The sequence below is a fragment of the Crocuta crocuta genome, unplaced genomic scaffold (assembly GCF_008692635.1).
Source record: "Crocuta crocuta isolate KB4526 unplaced genomic scaffold, BGI_CrCroc_1.0 scaffold176, whole genome shotgun sequence".
Classification (NCBI taxonomy): domain Eukaryota; kingdom Metazoa; phylum Chordata; class Mammalia; order Carnivora; family Hyaenidae; genus Crocuta; species Crocuta crocuta.
In genome coordinates, this window is record NW_027531905.1 from 6,883,149 (window position 1) to 6,906,188 (window position 23,040).

Here is a 23,040-nt window from a genome sequence, read left to right on the forward strand (position 1 = left end):
AGGTTAAAAACAAAAAAACACACACACACACACACACACACACACACACACACACACACACACACTTGTCTGAGGAAAGTATTCCTGATAATTATGGAGTTATGAGAGAGGGTTTCATCAAAGCTCCCTACCAAAAAAAAGCCAAAAATTGTGAATAGAATCTCCTTAAGAGTCCTTTCAGCTACCCTACCAAGGGGTGCCATCCACTGGGTCTTCACTTACATGAACTACCAAATCTCTTTCCATAATTACTTTCATTTTCTCTTTTAGAAGCACACTTCCTCCCATACCTTCTGAGATCACCACAACTTCTATCAAAAGGCTGTCAAGATATCTTCCCTGTCATAAGAGAAATCTGATGACAGATCCTGAAATAATAAATTTTCATCTCATGATAAGTCCCATTATTATTCCCATTTCACAGGTAAACAGTGATAGAGCTAGAAAATTTTCCCTCTTTGAAATTGTTTTAATACTATAAAATACATAAAGATGCAAAACAGGCCTCTTCCTACTCACTCAACTGACAATGTTACTATGTTGTCATATTTGCATCAGCTATTTTCTTTTTTAAAAGAAATAAGTATTACTTATAAAGCAGAGTTCCTCTCTGTTTCCTCCTGTGGTCCTTGTCTGCTCCACCTCTCCCAGAAGCAATATCCACGAACTTGGGTGGTGGTGGTGGTGCTTGTATTGTGGTGTTGTTCAGCTCAAATCTAACTTGAAATTCTGAATTTTTTCTACTATGAACTGTGGAAGCTCAGAAAACTTATCTGTTGTTGCTAAATATGTCTTCCAAGCCTAGAATACATCATTCTTTCTACAAAGAATATATATTAAAGGCATGTTGTCAACAAAATTAAGCTATTTCTTTACCTTACTAGAAGAATTGAAGGGGCACTAAACAAAAGAAACAAGGAGAGAACAATGACATCTGGGCAAAGCATTTTCTACCGTAAGCAAATTACTCAAAAATGGCTGAGTGCCTATAATAAATCACAGTGCTAAGCACCCCAGACACCAAAACAAATAAGGCACTCTCTTTCTAGGGAGAAAAATAAATAGTAAAGCACAAGAGTAGTAGGTTAGTGACTTTCAAATATTCCTGACCATAAAGCACAGTAAGAAATACGGTTTACATCACTACCCAATATACATATACTCATGTACATACGCAACTGAAACCAAAGTTTCAAAAGGCAGTACTTAATTTTCTGAGCTGTTTGCATTTCCTACTTTGTTCTATTTCATTTTTAAGTACCTGTCATTACCCCCTAAATTTACTTCATAACCAATAAATGGGATAGGATCTCTGTTCAAAAAACATTGTTTTAGAAACATTTATAAAGTGACATGAAAGCAATTGAAAAGGCAACTCAGAGGAGATAGTATTTGAACTATGATATTGAAGGATGAATAGAGGCTATTGAGGTTGAAAAGAAAGTGGGCAAAGCATTCTGAATAAAAGAAATAGCATATTTTAAAAGCATATGGAGATAAAAAATAAACTGTGTCTAGTGAACAGTGAGAAATTGTATCCAACTCAAATATATGTTGAGATGTTAGCCTGGAAAGTTTGGTGGGGACTATACTTTAAAGGTCTTTGCACACCATTATGTGAAAGAGTTTGGACTGTATTGGATAGCTAGGAGGAGACATTGATGGTTTATAAGCAAGTGTCTCATATAGGTAGACCTACATTTGAAAGAGAACTTTGAAGACTATATCAGAAATTATATGGAGTAGGAAAGATTCCAAAATTTATATCTTCAGCCCAACCCTCTCTTCTGAACTCAATTCATGAGGCCAATTACCTATAATCTCCTGGATGCCCCATGAGTGTCTCATTCCCAACATTTATAAAAATTTATCTCATCATCACCTCTCCCTCAAAGTTTCTCATTCCACTTTTCCCCTTATCTCAGCAAATGCTATTCAGAACCCCAGAACCCGAGAATCTTTCTCTATCCCCTTTCTTTCCCCTCAACTCCCACCTATAATTAGTCACAGAATCCTGTTTGTTTATCTTAAATAAACTCTTCACTTTTCTTGCTTAAATATTTTCATTTTCTCCCCCATTGTCCTCATGATGAAGTTCAAACTCATGAAATTGTTTACGTATCTTGTAGCCTGGCCCAGCCTATCTTAAACATTCATCCTGCATGTATGCCTCAACCATCTTTCAGTTCCTCCAGCATACCATAAATACCCTTAGGTCTTCACAAGATCTGTCACCCCTCTCTTCACAAGGATAAATCTTATTAACTTAACATTTCCATTTACTTGTAATTACCTGCAAAAACCCCATCTTCTGGCCTCCACCAAATGAGTTTTATGTTCCTCATATGTATTCTATATAACATTCTATACTTCCCCTATCATACAAAGACAGTATAGCACTCTACTATAAATTCTTTTGGACTATAACCTCTAAAAAGAGAGAAATAACTTTTGCACTCCTCACCTTTTTGTCTTCTGCACTAAGCTCAGTGCATGACCCATAATAGTTGTTTAATACATGTTTGTTGAAGTACAGACACTGAAAGTTCCTAAGCCAGCATCTCATAGATTTAGATATGTCTTTTAAAGAAAATTTTAGAAGCAATACTGAAAATGTTGTGAAGTAGAAAATATTTTAAAAGTTAGGAAGGAAAGAATTGGGAGAGGACAGGAAAGGAAAGGAAAAAAACAGCAGATTATAAAAAGAGATTAGGAAAAAGTAGGTGTAATAAAGTCGTAATTTGAGTTCCACAAGGAAAAGAAGAGAAAGATTGGGGCAGAATTAATATATAAATACATAGTGAAAAAAATGTCAAATGTTTATGAAAGACACCAAGTCACAGAATCTTGAAAAATAAATCCCAAGCATCCCAAACCAAAGGGGAACAACACCAATGTATATTATAATAAAACTTCAGAAAACTAAATAACAGAAACCAGAAGATGATGGAATGATATTGTCAATGTGTCATATACTAAAAGAACTACTAACCTAGAGTTCTATACCTAGCAAAAGTATACTTCAGAAAGTGAAGGTAAAATAAAGGCATTTTCAGGTAAACAAAGCTAAGAGAATTCATTGACAGCAAACCCACAGTAAGGAAATATTTATAGAAGTTCTTCAAGAAGAAAGCAAGCAATCCTAGAAGGACATACAGAGATGAAGGAAGAAGTGAAGAAAAATGGAAAGAGTCAAACATGGATAAACATAAATGAATATTCACTGTAGAAAACAATAGCAATTATATTGTAGGGGTTAAAATTTATATAGAATTTAAATACATGACAACTGTATCTGTTTTCTAGGGCTACTGTAACAAAGTGCCAGAAACTCAGAGGCTTAAAACAAGAAAAATATTTTCTCTCACAATTCTAGAGACCAGAAGTCTGAAATCACAGTGTTAATAAAGGCTATACTCTCTAAAGTTTCTGGAGGATTTTTTGAAAGTTTTTTTAATGTTTATTTATTTTTGAGAGATACAGAGATAATCAGGAGAGGGGTAGAGAGAGAGGGAATCACAGAATCTGAAGCAGGGTGCAGGCTCTGAGCTGTCAGCGTGGAGCCTGACACAGGACTTGAACCCAGAAATCACGAGATCATGACCTAAGCTGAAGTCAGATGCCCAATTGACTAAGCCACACACTAACCCCATAACCTTACTATTTTAACGGAATAAAGGGGAAAATTATATAACCATCTCAAAGATATAGAAAAAGCATTTGATAAAATTAAATACCCACCCAAGAAGAAAGAATGTTAGAAAATTAGGACTAGAAAGAATTTTCTCAGTCTGACAAATGTTATATATAAAAATCCTAAAGCAAATTGCCATACCTAATGGTGAGGTTATGGAATCCTTGAGATCCAGATAAAGACAAGAATTCTCTCTATGACAACTTCTGTTCAACATTACACTAGAAGCCGAATGCAATAAGACAAAAAAATATATATCTGGATATACAAATATCCCATTACATTGTAATCTAACAATTCCATCCCTAGGAATTATATATGCCTAACAAATACATACATATGTATACAAAAAAATACAATAAAGATCATAGCAACTGCATTTGTAACAGAAACTAAGGAGCAATCCAATTATTCATCAACAATATAATGAATAAATTATGATCTATTAATACAATCCCATAAGCAATGAAAGTGGATGAACTACTGCCACATGACCAAGTTCACATCAGTGAACTTCATAAGCATAATAATGAGCAAAAGATGCCAGACAAAAAGGAATATATGTTGTATGATTCCATTTATATAAAATTCAAAAATATACAAAATTAAACCATGGTGTTAAAGATCAGAATAGTTATCTCTGGGAGGAAGAGAGGAGTAGTACTTGGAGGCTGCACGAAACTGCTTCTAGAATACAAACAATGCTCCACTTCTTGATCTGAATAGTGTTTATGTGTATCACTGTTTTCTCCCTGTTTTCACCATGCTGTGCAATTATGACTTGTGAACTTTTCCACATGTTTATTATACTTAAATAAAACTATATTATACTTACATAAAATATTTTTTTGGAAACTTGATGACAACAATAAAGGAAAATTAGAAAGGAAAGTAAGCACAGTTAGTTACAAAAATGAGCACTGACAGCATGTATCTCGACAAGGAAAGAGAAAGGAAATCTTAAAAAATAGATTGATGGACTCAAAATGAGTATTAACAAGCTTATTCAGTGTAGGAGAAAAATAGTCTAATCTGAACTAAGTCTAGGCCTATCATTATATTGCAATTTATAGGGACATGATTTTAATATAGTCCCTCACAGATTAGTCATGTCCAGGAGAATCTCTGGCAGAGATGGCCAATTATTGTCCCTAAACCATCATTCCTTCAGATACAAGATGCATAAGTCCAGGGAAACCTCCACACATGGCCACCGAGAATAAAGCCTGTTTGTCTCAACCTCTGCTGCAGTTATATAGGACCATGTTACCCGTATTCTGTATTCTGCATAATGAAATGTGAACAGAAATTGTGTGCGCAACATCTGGATTATGCCCTTGGAGTTGTGCTTCTCTGTGCCTCCTGTGTACTGTGATAACAAGGGCTGCAGCTGCCATCTTTCAGATCAGAGACGAAGCTGTGTGTTGGATGTTGGGATGGAAAAGCCACACTCAGTGCCCTGGATCAGCATATCTCCATGCTAAATGAGAGAGAAATAATTTTGTTTAAGCCCTTGTTAAGTTGTATCTAAACCAGATGGCCTATACCACATCACTACCATTTAATTTCACTTAAAAAGCTATTGGTTAAAAAGAAAACAAAAGTCACAGCTAGAAAAGATATTTTTAAGACAAGTACATTTAAATATAGAATTAATATTAGATATTGACAAGTCATTGTTCTTTTCTTATGTCATTGATTGTGTTGCTTGTGTTGTGGTTATAGTGGTTGTTCTTAGATTTATACAGAAATCTTAGCTTTTCAATGGTTTGGTGATATAAGCAAAGAGAAATAATGCAAAGTGGCAAAATATTAACTAGTGAATCTGGGTGATAGATATACAGATATAGGTGTATTATGCTTTCATGTTTTCTTTGTTTCATATTTTTCACAATAAAAATTGAAAAAATAAACAAGAAAGACATTTCTGATAGAATGTCTTATGGGTGGAGCTATCAGCACACAGAGGCAAGACAGGAGGGCAGCATGAAGGAGGTGCTTTTAGGAAGGTTAACCTTTGACAAAGCAGATGTTTTTGCATTGTTGCCATTGTTTCTCCTAGGCCTAGAGAGAATTTGCATTCTTTTTACTGAGATGACCTCACAGAATGTGGACAACTCTGTCAGCCTTCTTCTGTAACTCAGTTAAATGGCAGGAAGTAGTATGAAAATGGTATCCTACAGACATTGTTTTAAGCGGGCGGCATGCTGTGTGCGATTTAATGTGCTTTATTTGCACACCGTCTGAAACACTTTGCCTATCATCTGTGATCCATATTGCGCCCTGTAGTGGGATTCATTTTAATTGCAGACTCTACAGCTGCAACTGTCTTCCAGACGAATGTTATTATAGTAATAATAATGATGATAACAGTGTTCCTTTGTTTCTCAAGACAGCAGAGCCACACTATAAAAGCCAATCAGTTAGAAAATAAAGGAAACTAGAACATAGATAACATGCAAGAATTAAACATTTAAGATCCCACCACTGTAAGCTCTGTATATCTTAAGATCACATTTATGGAATTTTACTTTAGTTGGACTGTAGGCAAGTACTCATTACAGTTCAAAAGGTCTGGCTTGTCTGTGCTGGGATCAAAGTACTTTTCCCCATAAGAACATATTTTCAATTCATAATAATAACAAAGGAAAAAATACAAGTTAGAAAAAAATTATCTTTAAGTATCCTCCATGTAAGTTCTTTGTTCTCTTTATTGATGTTTATACTTGTATTGCATTATTTACATTTATCAGATTAAGAATTTGGACTGTTGAGTATCACATCTCTGTAATTTTTACTTAACATTTTTATGTGTATATGTACACACAGCATATATATATATATATACACACACAGAGTACATATATATTTATATATATAAGGACTAATATACACAGTACTAATCAATAATATAAAATTAAAAATTATATGAACTGATATGTAAGGAAAAAATCTGACTATTCTTTAGAATCCTTTAGAATTACTTGGACCTCTTACACTTAGACTGAGTAGAAAATAATTTGTTGAAGGAACACTGAAAACTATCCAGGGTTTCTGTCCAATTTTTGTTATCAAAATAACAGAATCAAAAAATCAAGAACTTTTTTATAAAGGAAAATTATATCACATCATGTACTCAGAGGTAATTATTTTTCTTTTCTCCTGACTTCAGCTCAAGTCATGGTCTCAAGCCCAGAGTTGGGCTCTGTGCTGACAATGCAGAGCCTGCTTGGGATTCTCTCCTTCCCTCTCTCTCCCTCCCTCTCTCCCTCCCTTTCTCAGTCATGCACATGTTCTCTCTCTCACTCTTACTCTCTTTCTCTCAAAATAAATAAACTTAAAAAAAATAAAGCTGAATGCTTCAGGCTCAAATAACCATCAAGAAATTGCCATCACTCACTGAAACTGAAATAAGCACCACTGCTACTAATAATTCTGTCATCAAATTTCAAGAAATTATAGATGGGAATTTTTTAATAAATATTTTTAGCTCTAAAATACAGTACTTTGTTGGCTGAAGAACAAGTTTTCCGGGGGCAATTCAAAACCTCCATCTTCAGGCTGCTCAGTTTGGAAAGGACATACATAAAATATTTACAAGGTTTGTTTCATGCCAACAAATTGCTCCAGAAGATAAGAAGTGATGAGCTAGATTCTTACATCTGAGCCACTGTCTCTGGTATGGAAAATATCTTAGAAACCTATTCATACTCCAGGTCCATAACGTACTGTTCAGAAAGTTTTGACTATGATGAGTCAAATAGCATGCTGACTCATTGTATTCAGAAACCTATTAGTGACTAAGAGAATCACTGTGTTAACCAGAAACACCCCTTTTGTTCATCTTTCTTTCAGATCACATTTTCATATCCAGCCTCAGGATATTGTTTCTTTGTATTCAAATACTGGCAATTTAACTTGATTATTCTTCTGAGCTTTCAGAGGGTTAGGTATGACTGAGTAGCTTTTCCTGTAGTTGTTTTTTCCAGAGGAGCTCATTATTGTCTGTACTTTGAAAATTATTTTGCCTTCTTATCTTTTATTTTACAGGAATAAAAGAACATCTCATTTCTTGGCTAGAACTAATTTGTACTTGGTATTATTCAACTGAGTGCTATTTCAGTTTGATACACTCATTTTCTGGGTAGAAATTAAATAAAGTGACTTTCAATGGCTGCTTAAGTATATAGAAATGAGGGTGGCCACCATATCTGTCACCTCATTCATCACCGGATTGAAGTTAGCTAAACTGGCAAGCCAAGTATCATCTGCTTCTGTTCACACACCATCTCATGCCTGCCTCCTGATGCAGCCTGATTTCTGTACCTCCCTTCACTAGCTACTTCATCATTATGGCAGCTGTGAGTGTAGAAAATAGAGAATTGGAGGAATTTTACAGGCTGGTAAAATTACCCTGCAATCTCAGGTTTTAAAAATAATCTTTCAGAAGGATATTTCTTCCATCTGAATAAAGTTGAAATATATTTCAACTGAAAAATAAAGATGAAAAATATTTTTTCCATCAATAAAGTTTTGATTAATTATGTTTTGAAATGTGTTTCCTTTTAAAATGATTCACTGAAAACTTTGACTTAATAATTACACAGTACTCTTCAAGTGGGTTTTAAACCCCTTGTTTAAAATTACCATTAAATAATGTCTTTAAACTTTAGATTTTTTCTTCAAAGAAAAAAGTTCTTTTTTTATAGTTAATTCCAGGATTTAAAATTTTGTTTAATGTTTTATTTATTTCTGAGAGAGAGAGAGACAGCATGAGCAGGGGAGGGTCAGAGAGAGAAGGAGACACAGAATCCGAAACAGGCTCCAGGCTCCGAGCTAGCTGTCAGCATAGAGCCTGATGTGGGGCTCGAACCCATGAACCATGAGATCATGACCTGAGCCAAAGTCGGACTCTTAACCGACTGAGCCACCCAGGCGCCCCTCCAGGATTTGTTTTAATGTGAAAATTCAGTGCTTGGAATATTGGATTCTCAATCTCTCTCCTTTTGGGGGAGAGGGTTTGCAGGGACCAAGAAAAATAAGACATCTGAGTTACTGAAGCAAGAGGCAATCAAGTTAAAGGTAAGTAACAGTATTGCACATTTGCCTTCTCTGCAGAAAAATAAGACTAAAATAATTTGCAGATAGATAAAAGTCATCAGAACATGAATTGTTCTCATATATTCCATAGTCATTAATTTTCTGTTAAATATTTATGTTGCTTTTTGATGCATCAGTTTTTATCTTCCCTGTTGTATGATAAACTTTCTAAAAACGGGAATCAGGGAAATATCAAATCTTCACTTTTTGCCCTATATCCTCATGATATCCTTATTGGTGGATAAGTAAGAGCAATTAGAATCCAGAGTCACTTCAAGTACTCAAAAAACATTCTGCAACTATACCAATACATTTTAGCTCCTATGAGCAAAAGATTATTAATAGAATAACAGAAATTTTTCTGGTTAAAGAGACTGCAGATGCTCTATAAATTTATATTTCTTAAATGGCAATGAAAGAGAGGATTAGGAACTCTGACCTCTGCTATTCAGTTGATAAATGACCCTGTGTCATTTAACCAGTCACTTTCTACATTGCCTCATCTTTTTCATGATATTAACAGCCAAGTAATTGAGGAAGATCTCAATGGCTTTCTGTTTTGTTGGTGGTTGTGTTTAAACTGTTCCCCAAAGAGCTGATGACAAGTGATTTTGTAGTCAAGGATTCCTTTTGGTCAATATTCTTCTCTAGTGTACATGCTTTGCTGCTCTAGTCCATAACTGATCTATTTATATGTTTTCTTGCTCTTTTTTTCTGAGTTGGCTTTAGGTTTATTCCTTGGTTTAAGAATAAAGCTTGAGCCACCTGATCCCTAATTTGTTAGTATTCTAGACTCTACTGGCAGAAATGGCCTAATTTTACCACTCCACACAGCCTGCTGGCCTTTCATAGTGCCCCTAAAACCCACATCTGTGTACCAACCTTTCCAGCTTTTCTTAGATTGCTCAGCTGGCCCAATTTCTTTCAGCTTGCCTCTCTCTAGATTTTCTCTAATCATCATCTTCTATTTTTCTGAATGTCACCTACTTTTTTACAAGTCTACTTTTACTCTCTATTTTTGTAGCATCATTACCCTTGAGCTTCCAACTTCCTAAAAATATGCTGGCCACAACCCCCCTGTTCTTAGAAGCTTTCTTCTCAGACACTTCTATCTTCTAGGACATTGCAAATGTAAAGATATTTCTTACAAACACCTCATTTTTGAGCAACTGAAGTCTGTAGAGACAAGTTATCAAAATTGACCTTGGAATCAACCACAGAACCAAAACTAAATCTAAGGTCTTTTAACTGCAGGGTACTGGAGAATCCAGCCTTGATCCCCACTGGTATCATTCCTGCTCTCAGAGGTCTACCTTCACTGGGACCCATTTCCTCCAATTCATATCACCCTGAACAGAGTGTAGTTGAAATGCAAAGGAGAGAATCTAAAACCCACCACAGACACTACCAACCAGCACTTCTACAATTCAATTACCTTTCATTTCTGTAGCCAGGAAGGAATTATATCAGATATGGGTTGGAAAGGGGACATGTTATTATATATAAAAACAAGGATTTGTTGTTGTTGGGTTTGATTGGGGAAAAAAATGTTTTGAATCCTCTTATTGGATATTGGATAACATAATTTTGGCAAAGGTTTTTAGCCTTTGTTGGTTTTCTTCAGTTCTTATTTTGCTTAACTAACATGGTCACAAATCTGTTCATTGGTTCCCCTATGTAGGAGATTCTTTGGTGGGCTTNTTGAAAAGTTCCAGGTGGCTTACAATGCCTTACTTCAGTTTTCTCAGAGCCTGCACCCCCATCTGGTGGTATCTTTAGGACTGACCATCAGTGTACCCTCAGAATATTTCTGAAGACTTTCTTGGGAGCAAAATTTTACTTTATCTGTCAGTGAATACATTTTATATGGTATTCAGCTCTTAGGACAGCATGTCTATTTATGAAAAATTGTTCAGAGACTAAGTCATCTTTCAGTTCTCATTGATGTTCATGACCTTTCCTTGCCGACGTATAATGTTATACACTCATATACCATTTCACGGTTTTCACATTATCTTGTTTGAGCCTATGAAGTAGATAAGGCTGATATTATCTCGTTTTATGGTTGAAAACACTTAAGCTCAGAGAGATTCAGTGACTTGCCTAAAGTCACTTAGATAGTAAGTGGCAGAGTTAAGACTAGAATCCTAGCGTTAAGATTGTCTTTGTCTTATTGCCCCCCTCCCAACTTGTCTGAAAGGAAAAATACCACTTATTTAGAAGTAGAAATAGGAGAGACATTTTTACTCACAGAGAAAAAAAGGAGTTGGCTACCATAGAATCTTAAGACTGCTCCATACAGCAGAAAAGATTCAGGTCTTATTTCCAAAACTGCTAATTTAACACAGTGCTAATTGTTGGTAGAAACAGCAAAGCAAAGTTCATTCTCAGGGATCTTTGACTGCTAATTGCATTTCTTTGCTACAACTGATTAAAACCATGCAGTTGTACTTAGAGTCACAGCTCTCAAATGCTCTTTGCTCAGTACTTTGCAAGGAATGTGTGGGAGTTCTGCTGTGTGACTAATGGGCAGTGTAGGTGGGTGATGCCACAGAAGCCACAGAAACAGAAATTTCCATGAGTTAGAGCTACAGAACTCTGAAACAGCCAGGTAATTTCCCTGTGTCTTCCACCTGCCATATGAGCTCTCAGACTTGCCAGGAGACACTGAGAAATCTAGGATAGAGAATAGAGAGGAGAGAAGGAGGAGAGGCAGAAGCAGGATTTGTTACCTATCACCAGCACTGTCCTTAAGAGTATCCAATTGCTTAGTCCTGGCAAGAAATCACCAAAGTTGTAAACAAAAGATATTAAATTCATAGGTGGTAAAAGTGCATATCCCTAGGAGACACTCCTGATAAAGTACTGGTGATGGAGTCCTTCTGTGAACTAACCTATGTTCACACATCTCTTAGTGTTCTGAATGGCCCAAAGAGGGCATGAGATGTTCTTCTGGCCCTCCAAGGAAACTTCTTTGGGATCCTGACAAGAACCATCCATAACAATTTCTCCTCCTGGGGTCATTTTGTGAGCAATGAGTCAGTATCTAACAGCCCAGAAAGAGGGACTAATATTTAATACTCTTTAATATGAAATCTTTCTAAAGAAGTCTTAAAAATCTAATGGTTAAATTTTCTGGTGTCAGATTTTTTTATCTATACTTTGTTGTATATTCCTGCCGTTTATTAATATTTTTCTCCTCTCACCTCTCAAAGTGTTATGTTTACAAATTTCTTCAGTAGAAATGTCATGAATATTTGTTTCCCACAACCTCTTTCCTTCAAAGTCTGCTAGCCACCCCATTCTCTATCTTCCCGGTCTAATCTTACTGTGTCACAGTTAGGTTCTAAAGGGGGGTAAAAAGACCTTCAATCTATATTCACTCTGGGTCAGAGGTATTCCAGAGTTTAAAGAAAACTAGATGCCTGTGCAAATATCTCCAGTTCCACTTTCATAAAAGAGACACAGAACATAAACACCTTAGACTGTGAGGTCTCCTTCTGACCCCTGGAGAAGACTCAAGCAGTTGCATACAAAGGGAAAGAAAATTGTCCCTTTTTTATTACATTTTTATGTGTTATCTCGTATATTTTAAATCCAGGGAACATCTTACACATTAATGGAAAAGATAGTTAGATACTATTCAGTTACCATCAAGAAGGAAATGAAAGGCACAAACATTTAGAAATGGGTCATCAAACTAGTTGCCTCAGAACAATTTTGAACTTCATATTCAAGACAAGAAGTAAACAATATCCATGACCAGCTAATGAAATAGCTATGCTTAAGAATCAAAGAGCCCTATGCATCATAAATCATCATTAAAAGTGTAACCTAAACAAGCACACATGTTACAGAGTTGTGTTAGGAAAGGGAAAAATGAATAATCCTTTCACCTTGGCGATAGTTGAGGTATCACAAAATAATTTCCTCCCTCCTGTTATTGTCCTTCATCCATGAGTAAGTTCAAGATCTTGTATTTCCAGGACTTAATTTAAGATTAAAGTGAAGGAAAGACTCTAAATATCTCTACTTTATATTCTATAACAATTTCAGCATATTTACCATCTGTCTTGTATTTCATCATGCACTGCCATTTTATTTTTCATCAGGACCATAACATTCAAATCTAGAGAATCCAAGGACACCCAACATGTCACAGCCAACCTTCCACACAAGAGAAGAAGCCAGAAGCAAGCAAGAAAATGGTTTCTTTTAGAAAAGATAATTCCTCAGGACTTTACGGTAACCATTTCTTAAAGAAGGAGATAAAGTTTGTGGTCAAGTTAAACCATTTGATTTCTAGGCTGTAAAGACAAACATTGGTCAAAAGCAAAAGCATGTCAGTCTTCACTTTATGCATATAATGTTCCCCCATCACTAATTTCAATCTTTTATAACCTGCCCAGCTGTTAGGTCTACCATTTCTGCAGGTGTAATTTCTAAAAGCACATTTTGGAAATTCTGAGTCTGTGGTCTGAATCTTTACACTTGGAATCTACTCTGTCTCATTAAGGCATGCATTAATTTAGCTTCCTAATGACTGGAAGTTACTCTATGGAGTAACTAGTTGGGAGTTTTTAAACCTGCCTACACTTACCTCAAGTTCATCCAAAATAGTGTCTTCTAGATGCGGTACTAAGTCCAAAATCCCATAGATATGAAATTCCAAGAATGTTTCAATTGAAAATTCTGATGGAGCTACTTTTTTATTCTACCATTCTTACTGCATTCTCTGATAATCTTATGCTATACCTGTCACAAGTATAGAATTTGAAAAATAATGAAAGTTACTCAGTTTTAATGTTGACCCTCTTTGTAGTCAGAAGGTATGATTGCTTCAGTTTCTGAGAACAAATCCCATCTATATCATGTAACCCTGCTGGATTTAATTTAATTTACATTGATTTATGTGTATTTGTATAGCATATGAAGAAAGATGGGGCATTCACAGTCCTGGAATGTGAGGAGGAGTGAGAGAAGTAAGGATTTTCTCCAGTATCTATTTGAAAAAGTAAAGAAAAGTAGGGGCACCTGGGTGGCTCAGTCAGTTAAGCGTCCAACTTCAGCTCAGGTCATGATCTCACTGCTTGTGGGTTCGAGCCTGCTTTGGATTGTCTCCCTCTCTCTCTGCCCCTCTTTAGTTTGCATTCTGTCTCTGTCTCTTTCTCAAAAACAATAAACATTTTAAAAAAAGACAGAAAGAAAAGTAAAATAACCCCAAAATCCATCCAGTGGTGACTATTGAACTTTGTTTTATTACATTCAAACACCAAGACTAAAAGCACTTTAGTTTTAAAAAGTCATATACCAAGGCACTCAAATATATACCAATATTCATAGCAGCATTATTCATAGTAGCCAAAAGGTGGAAACAACACAAGTGTCCATTAACAGATGAATGGATATTTTGCATGTGATATAGGCATATAACAGAATATTATTCATCCATTAAAAGAATGAAATTCTAGTATATACTACAACATGAGTAAACATCAAAAAATGTTAATGCTAAGTGAAATAAGCCAGACACAAAAGGGTAAATATTCTATGATTCCATTTATCTGAGGCACCTAAAGTAGGCAAACTTACAAAAGTGAAAGTATAATAGAATTTACAAGGGACTAGAGGAAAGAGGGAATGTGAAGCTACTACTTAATGGGTGTCGAATCTATATGTGGGATGATGAAAGCATTCTGGAAATAGTGATGATGGTTGCACAGTATTGTGAGTGTACCCAATGCCACTGAATTATACATTTAAAAATACTCAAAATGATTTTTAAAAACTTTAATAAAACTGCTTAGTTTTTCCAAGGTGAAAAAGTAAAAGTCATATGCCAGTCTAAAGCATCTGAGAAGATATACATTGCTTAGCAAAAAAAAGTTGTCACATACTTTTGGGTTTAATATAAAAATAATTCTCATTAACCCCTGCATCGTGATGCAGCATAACCATTTTCTAGTCACCAGGCCATACTGATCACATTATTTCCTCATTCTTTGGACATTTAGGAATAGACTTGTGCATTTTCAGAAAACTGTCATTAATACCTTATGCCACTTTGAACTATTAAGTAGGACATTTGAATCATATGTTGGCTAAATTGTGTAGTCTGTTCTTTTTCATGGTTACTATGGAAATTGTGTGATCCTGACATTATGAGGAGACTACAAGGGCATCAGAGAGTACACAATAAAAGTTAGCTTATTTCATGGTTTACAATTTCTTCCAGCTGTCCCCTTTTGTGATTATCATGTTAACATTGGGAGTATAAACATACAACCAAAAGGGCTCTGGTAACTGTAGCCAATAAGCCATCTCACCCTCCTTCCCTCAAAGAATTGGATAGAAACACATGAAAGAAGTGACATGTAAACCTCAGGTGTTTCCAATTATTTCCCTCATATGCGCAAAGGTTTCCTAATGCAAAACACGTTTCAGCTCAGATAGTTTTCCTTATGTTTAAAGATTATGTAGTTTCAGAAGAATTTCATCTACATATTCCTAATTCATTGACACCTCATCAATAACATATCTCCTCTGATCATTTCCTCTCTGGGTGGTTGAAAATATGGTACATTTAAGGACTGTTTACTTTTACGGAGTGCACTTTTAGAAAGTGTAAAACCTTCTGCCCTGCAAGAAAGAGAAATAAATTCTCAGTGCCGGGATTTGTAGTAGATTCCTCGTCAGTTAAGTCACCACAGAGTGTTCTAGCACAGTGCCTCAACTATCTTCCTGTACAAGAACTGTCAGTTTCTGTCCAGAATGGTACACATAGGGGAAGATAGACTCACCTTTGCTGGTGTAAATCATTTACTGCCTAAATGTTAACACTCAGGCAAGCCTATTCAAGGATTACAAAGAGAGAATGTGGATTTGGAGCATTTTGTCTTCCTAAGCTTCTCTGAGTGAAAGTTACAACATTGATCATTTAGGCTTCAGCAGCCTTACATAGCAGTGAGCTTTATCTTACAGTTTCAGAAATTTCCACTTCATTGTTGCCTTCTGCAAGTTAGCAGCACCACTCTGTTTGTAATTACTTTACAGAACTTGTGAGGATTATTTCATAAGGCATTTGAATGATGAACACTGCTAAATAACATTTGCTGTTTAGGGAAGCAAATTCATCTACAGATGGATGAACCAGCTGAATTACAATGAAAAAGAAATCCAAAACCCTACCTACTGCTAAATATGCTCCAGACTAGGTAAAGCCTTACCCCAGCACATTCTCTCTGCCCCTTCCCCCCGCCCTCTCTCTCTCTCTCTCTCTCTCTCTCTCTCTCACACACACACACACACACACACACACACACTTTATGATTTTGGCAGGAAATAATGAAAGAAATTGTGAAAAGATAAACACTGTTCTGATGATGAAGTGTTTTTGGTTAATCTCCAATGAGCTTTGAAGAGGAATCCAAATTCTCAGCTCAGTATCAGGGCTAGAGTTCTTTCAGGAGATAAACTCCTGCTTCTCTTGGCACTTTATCCCAAGCCCAAGTAGAGGAGGCATTAGATTCTAACCATCTGAGCAAGTTTTAAATGTATAGCAATAATATGACTTAGAGAACACAAATGGTTACCACTCATTTCTGTTAGTATACATACAGGCTTGAAATATATCTACATAGACATATTCATAATATATTTACACATCTTTGGAATACATTACAAGACAAACTAAATACAATTATAAATTTTGTTGTATTTTTAAAGTTTTACTTTCCTAATATTTATTTTACTTTTCTTAGGCTAAAGACAGTTTCAGTAGGTTAAATGCTTGAAATTACCAGCCTGCTATTTATATTTTACTACAGTATGAAAAAATGTAAAACTTCTGAGATTGTTTGAAAGCAGTATTGTCTGTTCTAACTATGTTCTGTATGTGTCTGTATTGTGGTTCTGAGATTTTTCTTTCAATAAGAGGTGAGTATGATTGCCAGTCAGCCAAATTTTGCCTTAATTTCAACAGATTGCAAGGGTGAATGATAAATACTCTTCCCTACCTTCTACCTGTTTCGCACATTAGAGTACACAGTAGTCAACTAATAATTAGTTTGAGTTAGGTCAAGACAGAGGAACATAGTAACTGTGAGTTGAAATATCATAGGAGCTATTTTTCAGGGCCATTTCTCATACTTCCTGCTCTGCTGAAAACAGGGGAACTCTAAGGGGTTTAGGGATGGGTGTGGGTGGGAAGACATCCCCTCCCAAGTTGGCTCATCCAAGAGGCAGGCGAATTGGTGCTGACTGGCGGCCTCTCCATAAGGCAGCATGGGTTCTCTCATACAAAGTGTCTAGAGCGAGTGAGCGTCCTAAGAAATAAGAAGTGGAAGCTACCAATTTCTTAAGATCTGGAGGCAGAAGATGACACATCATCAATCACTCTGCCATGTTCTGTTAGCTCTATATAGGCTATAGAGCCTATATTCCAGGGGAGAGGACATAGATACTACTTCTCTGTAGGAGGCATAAGAATTTTGTAGCCTTGTTTTAAAACCAGCACTACTTGTAAATTGCCAAGGAAATACATACTTCTTTTCAGCTTGATCTTGCCTTTTTAATCTCAGCTTTGAATGTCTGCCCCAATCTTGGAAAATAAAGTATATCCCCTAGTTAATTTGGTGGACCAGTTGAATCCTGATATTTCAAAGAATCACAACAAAACAGGCACAAGAAACTATGGCATCCTCATAGTTTATCTGGGTATAGTGTGAGTTTAATTGAAACAAGGGAAATCTGTTTGAAATACTGCCCCGAAACCATAATAGGCTGTAGAGATTGTAAATTACCTTTTAACTTCTTGCACCACCTGCCTCGGACCCCTCAACATCTTTCTCTCTCTAAATCACTAAAATCTTTGTAGGTTAACTAGAGATATATTTTGAAGGACTTGCAGTTTTCTGGCTGTTTGTATTTTGCAAGCTCATTTTTCCCTGTCATGCATTCTTAGTCACCAAATGTTTTTGAGCATCTAGTACTATATGCTAAGCACTGGAATTTAAAAGATATATGATTCATGGTTTTATAGGTGTCATAGACCAGTGGAAAACATACTTGTAACAAAGAAAAAATCAAAGGCATACTACAGTAAAGCTAAACACAACATTCTGTGGGTTCTTGCCAAGAAAATACATGGAGCTGATTTTAAGAGAAAAGGAAAGATACTTCAGGCAAATGGAGAAAAGGAAAGTTAGCACATGCAGCAATAAGTGGAAGGCACTGGGTGTTTAGAGAAATGGCCATTTATATTGGTGCGTGTAGAATATGGAATGAAAGGAGGAACAAGGAAATGAGGCTAGGAAGGTAGATTGAGCCAATCCTGAGCTTTGTGTTCTGGGGCCAAGTGTTTGAACTTGTTCCCATATGTTACAGAAGGGACATAGTAATTCCAGATTTGCCTTTGGAATCTGTCAGTATGTTGGAAAGTGAGAGATGGAGAATTTGTTCCACTGTGATATGGTGGCTGTTTTTCTAAGAAACCTTAACGTTTCCAAACTCACTTTTTATAAGATTTGTTTTAAAACAAACAAAAATTTTTTAAAAATTTCAGTGAGAAAAAAATTACACAGTAGAGCATTTCTGGCTACAGATATAGTTATAAAACTTGAAAGTCATTGAGCAAATGCAGTGTTTGATTACATCTAGCTTTGGCTTCAGAATAAAGATCTGTCTTGCTGTCAGCATAGGCTTCTTAAAATTCTCTTCACTTCCATCATCTGCTGTTAGAACACAACATACAAATAAAAACTCAAAGAAGGCAGCCACGGTTTATGTGATGGGTTCCCCACCTCCCGGAAATTTAATGTTAAGCCAATATCAATTTGTACAATTTACTCATGTTACCGAGTTAATAATGGCATATCATCCAATCTCCTTTGTGAAAATATGCTACTGGGAAATTTCCATATTCAAGGAGCAGTCTCAGGAATTGAGGAAAGTATTCTGTTAAGGGGGTGGGAACCTATTTGAAAAGTTGAATTATTCTAACCCTATGTTATAGAATTTTCAGGTAAAAAATTCATGGGGATGGGGAGATAATTCTAATTTTAAAAAGACTTTTTAAAAATATGCTGATAAGAATGACCTATATTTTTTTAAACCCACACTTTTAGTTTTTTGAAAGCGAAATTAGCTCACATATTATGGTTCAAGATCCCACTTTGGTGCTTACTACCCTATAGTTTGAAATCTGAAGTACAATCTAAGGTGTGTTAAATTTTCTGGTTGATTTCTGGTCAAATTGTGTTTCTCCCTTCTGTATTTATTTGCATATTACTATCTCAATTAGCATTTTATTTTTACGTAAACTATCAACTCTTTAGATGTTCTCAAGGACTCCTCCTGCCCTCATTTTGGGAAACCCTCATCTTTCCCAGTAACTCTGGGGGATTGTTGATTATTTAGAGGTTGTGTTCCCCCTGGTCACTAGTTATCTCCTGCTGAATTCTCCAAGGACTATTCTTGTCTTACCTTCTGCATGCGCTATCATTTCCCTCAAACTAAACATTACTGGATACTACCAGAATGAGGCCAAATACTACCAGAATCCTCCACACCCCAAAGCTTCCTACATAAGGCTGTGTGTGTCCAGCACACATTGCACTGGGGCACAGAGAGGATTTATACCACTTAGTCTACAGCACAGCAAATAACTTAGAACTGAATGTCTAACATATCTGTTCTGAAGTTGTGGGGATATTCCCAGACAAAATTCTGTACCCAGGGGCACCTGGCTGGCTCAGCTGGTAGAGCATCAGACTCTTGATTTTGGGGTCATGAGTTTCAGACCCATGTTGGGTGTAGAGATTACTTTACGAAAAGATTCTGGGGATGCCTGGGTGGTTTGGTCATTTAAGTGTCGGACTCTTGATGTCTGCTTAGGTAGTGATCTCAGGGTCATGGAATTGAGCCCCCTGTCAGGCTCTGCACTAGGCATGGAGCCTGCTTAGGAATTTCTCTCTCCCATTCTCTCTGTTCTTCCCCTGCTCAAGTGTGTACACTCTTTCTCTATCAAAAAAAAAAAATAAACATTAAAAAAAAGATTCTGCACTCAGTTATAATGTGTGTGTGTGTGTGTGTGTGTGTTTTAACCCACCCCAAGCAATTCTCCAACCTTAGCTACAATTTAACTCCATTCTAACACTACCTGGAGAGAGCATCAGATCCTGCATTTCCACCACCACTTTAGACGCCCCCTCACAAGTCCATATTGTCACCTGTGCTTCTGACCAACCTCTAGAGATCAGAGGTTCCAATGCACCTCACCTTGAATTAGATTAATCACAAAGCAGCTCACTAAACACAGAAAAACATTTTACTTACTAGATACCAGTTTATTATAAAAGGATATAACTCAGAAACAACCATGTGGAAGATTTGCATAGGGCAAGATATCAGAAGAAGCACAGAGGTTCCATGCCCTCTCCCAGAGCATGCCACTCTTACCAAATCTCCACATATTCACCAACCAGGAAGCTCTCAAAATCCCATCTGTTTGTGTCTTTTTAGAGGCTTCATTACAGATACGTGATTGATTAAATCAATGACCACTGGTGATTGACTCAGTCCCCTTCTCCTCCCCAGAGGTTGAAGGCAGTGTGTATGGAACTAAACTCTAATCACTAGGTTGGCTCCCCCTGGCAGCCAGCCCACATCTTTAGAAGTTTTCCAAAAGTCACTTATTAACATAACAAAAGCTCTCTCATCACAGGAAATTACAAGGGTTTGGGGAGCCCTGTGCCAGGTACAAAAACCAAATATATATTTCTTATTATAAGTAACAATATCACACCATCTCTGGAAACTTCGCAAAGACATTCTTCCCATAAAAGTATGTTGCTTCATCAACCTTCCTTCTTAGCCCCATTTCCTTAACTTTCTAGCCCAGTTCTAACTGTTCAATCATCCCTCACCTCCATGTTGACTTTCCTATTACTTCTCTTATGGAAAATCACTCTTTCTAGCTTTTTTGTTATTCTTGCTAAATAAGTCAACCTTTTTCCAAAAGGGACCCTGATTTCAAATTTATTAAGTAATGTCTTCTGCACTCTATAGTATATCTATTGGCCCATTCTCTAATCAGCATTTGATTTTATCAGTATAAAATGCTGAAATATTATTTGGACTTGTTTGCTAGTAGTTTCATTTAATAATTATTTTTATAGAAGAGGAAAAAACTGTTATTGAGCACCTACTTTGTACAAGCCACTGAACTAGATAGCTCTCATTTTATTCTCAGGCAACATTGGCCCCCAACACCAGCAGTCAACTAGAGCTCAACGGCAGCTGTTTTATTTAAATCTGCCCAATTGCTCTGTGGCTCACCTCTGTCAACTGTCTACTTCCATTTCACTTTTACAACGGCACACAACTTTGTCTTCTGGTACTCTGGCATGGTGCTGGTCAAAGATCAGTCCCTTTAGAACAGTTGATTGAATTACCTGGAAGCTTGTTAGAAAACCATCACCTTAGAATCAACTCTAGACTTACTGAGTTAGAATTCACATTTTAATTCTATTCCTGTTGTTAGTATGCACATCAGTGTTAGAGAAGCACTAATTAGAGTTCTAAGTATATTACTAGGATCACAGAAGCTTTGCAGATACTTTCTGATTAAGTTGTGCACTCAGCTAGAACTGCTAACTCAGCCTAGAAAATATTGATGACCTTATGCCTCCAGAAAAAAAAAAAAAAGTTTAATCGTGCAAAAGAGAAAGGAAAGGCTTTAGTTCTGAACTTAAGCTATTCACAAAAATTTTTTAAAGTGATTTTCATCTTTCAAGTTCCCTTCCATACCCCCATCAAATAAGGTTTCCTTTTGTCTACACCTTTACTGTAAATCCTTCATTTTTAACTTTTATGGATTTATCCATTCCGTCTAGATAATAGATTGGTTACTTTTGTTCACTGGCAACTAAGGAATATATGACTCATTAAGATTTTGATTGCCATGTGTTTCAGAAATGGTATCCTTGGAGAGGAGATATTATGGTTTAAATTTTACTTACATTAGAAAATATTTATGAATATAAGTAAATCCTCTTTGAAATTGCCAAACGGAGTTTGGCTAGTTCTTTTCCAGCTAGCAACAAGCACTACAGATGTCTGTCATTATCTACAGTGTTTCTTTGCTAATTGTAGGTTTGTTTGCTTATGTCTTGCTGTCTTTTTTAAGGGGTGGAAATATGGGATAATTTTACAAAAATGTAAATTGTACACTATAGGCTTCTTCAAAACTTTTAAATGTTCAACAAGTAGGGAGAGCTGATTTGGAGGGGGGACCAGGTATCTCAAAAGATATTTGCTAAACTGTTTTTTTTATTTAACCACAAATAGTTACCAAAAATAAATTTTCTGGTTTCCTTTAGATTTTATCAGCAACATTTTGACAATCTCTCCTTGGTATAAAAAAAAATCTAATATATTATTTCAGATTATACTAATAAATTTATAGCCATATGATAAAGATACTGAAAGCTAAACAAATAAGTATTCTTGAAATCAGTACACACAATCTTTATATACTGGTTTTTCTTCACTTTGTTTTTCAATAAGTTATTGTATTTTCTTGTGTAATGTTATCATAAACATAATACATGATGCCTCATAGTCTTCATAAGTGCTTAAAATGGCTATTAGGTTGAATCTCATTTATTTATCTATTCACCTATAGGACATTCAAATCGTTTCCTAAATATTTCCTGTTGTAATCAATGCTTCAAGAAACATATTTGTGCATGTTTATTATTTCTACATGTCAGATTATTTACTTGGTGTCCAAAAATGCTAATGACGTATTTATTTTAAAAATAAAAATATGGGCGCCTGGGTGGCTTAGTCGGTTAAGCGTCCGACTTTCGCTTAGGTCATGATCTCGCGGTTCGTGGGTTCGAGCCCCTCGTCGGGCTCTGTGCTGCCTGCCAGCTCAGAGCCTGGAGCCAATTTCAGAGTCTGTATCTCCCTCTCTCTCTGACCCTCCCTTGCTCACGCTGTCTCTCTCTCTCTCCTGGAAATAAATAAAAAATATTTTAAAAAAATAATTAAGGTGCACCTGGGTGGCTCAGTCGGTTGGGATTTTCTCTCTCCCTCTCTCTGCTCCTCCCCCACTCAGTTTTATCAAAAATAAATAAATTTTAAAAATAAATAAAAATAATTTATAGAGAAGAATTGAACTTTAATTGAAAACTCTAATTGAATAAAGTATGAATATTTTCTATATCTATCTCTGCCTTACT

The 23,040-nt window shown here is 36.1% G+C and overlaps 1 protein-coding gene across 6 annotated transcripts in view; it reads left to right on the top strand.

The window, feature by feature from the left end:
• The window catches only part of LMNTD1 (lamin tail domain containing 1), a 214,358-nt gene that overhangs the window by 136,484 nt on the left and 54,834 nt on the right, over positions 1 to 23,040 (top strand). For 4 of the 6 annotated variants that reach the window (XM_077774576.1, XM_077774572.1, XM_077774575.1 and 1 more), the window contains one exon: positions 12,907 to 13,039. The exons of 1 other annotated variant lie outside the window; for it this stretch is intronic. In XM_077774576.1, the coding sequence (XP_077630702.1) occupies positions 12,907 to 13,039 (133 nt within the window). Of the gene's footprint in view, positions 1 to 8,720; positions 8,777 to 12,906; positions 13,086 to 23,040 lie in introns of those variants that run through there. One more of the 6 variants, XM_077774578.1, reaches the window with a different exon arrangement.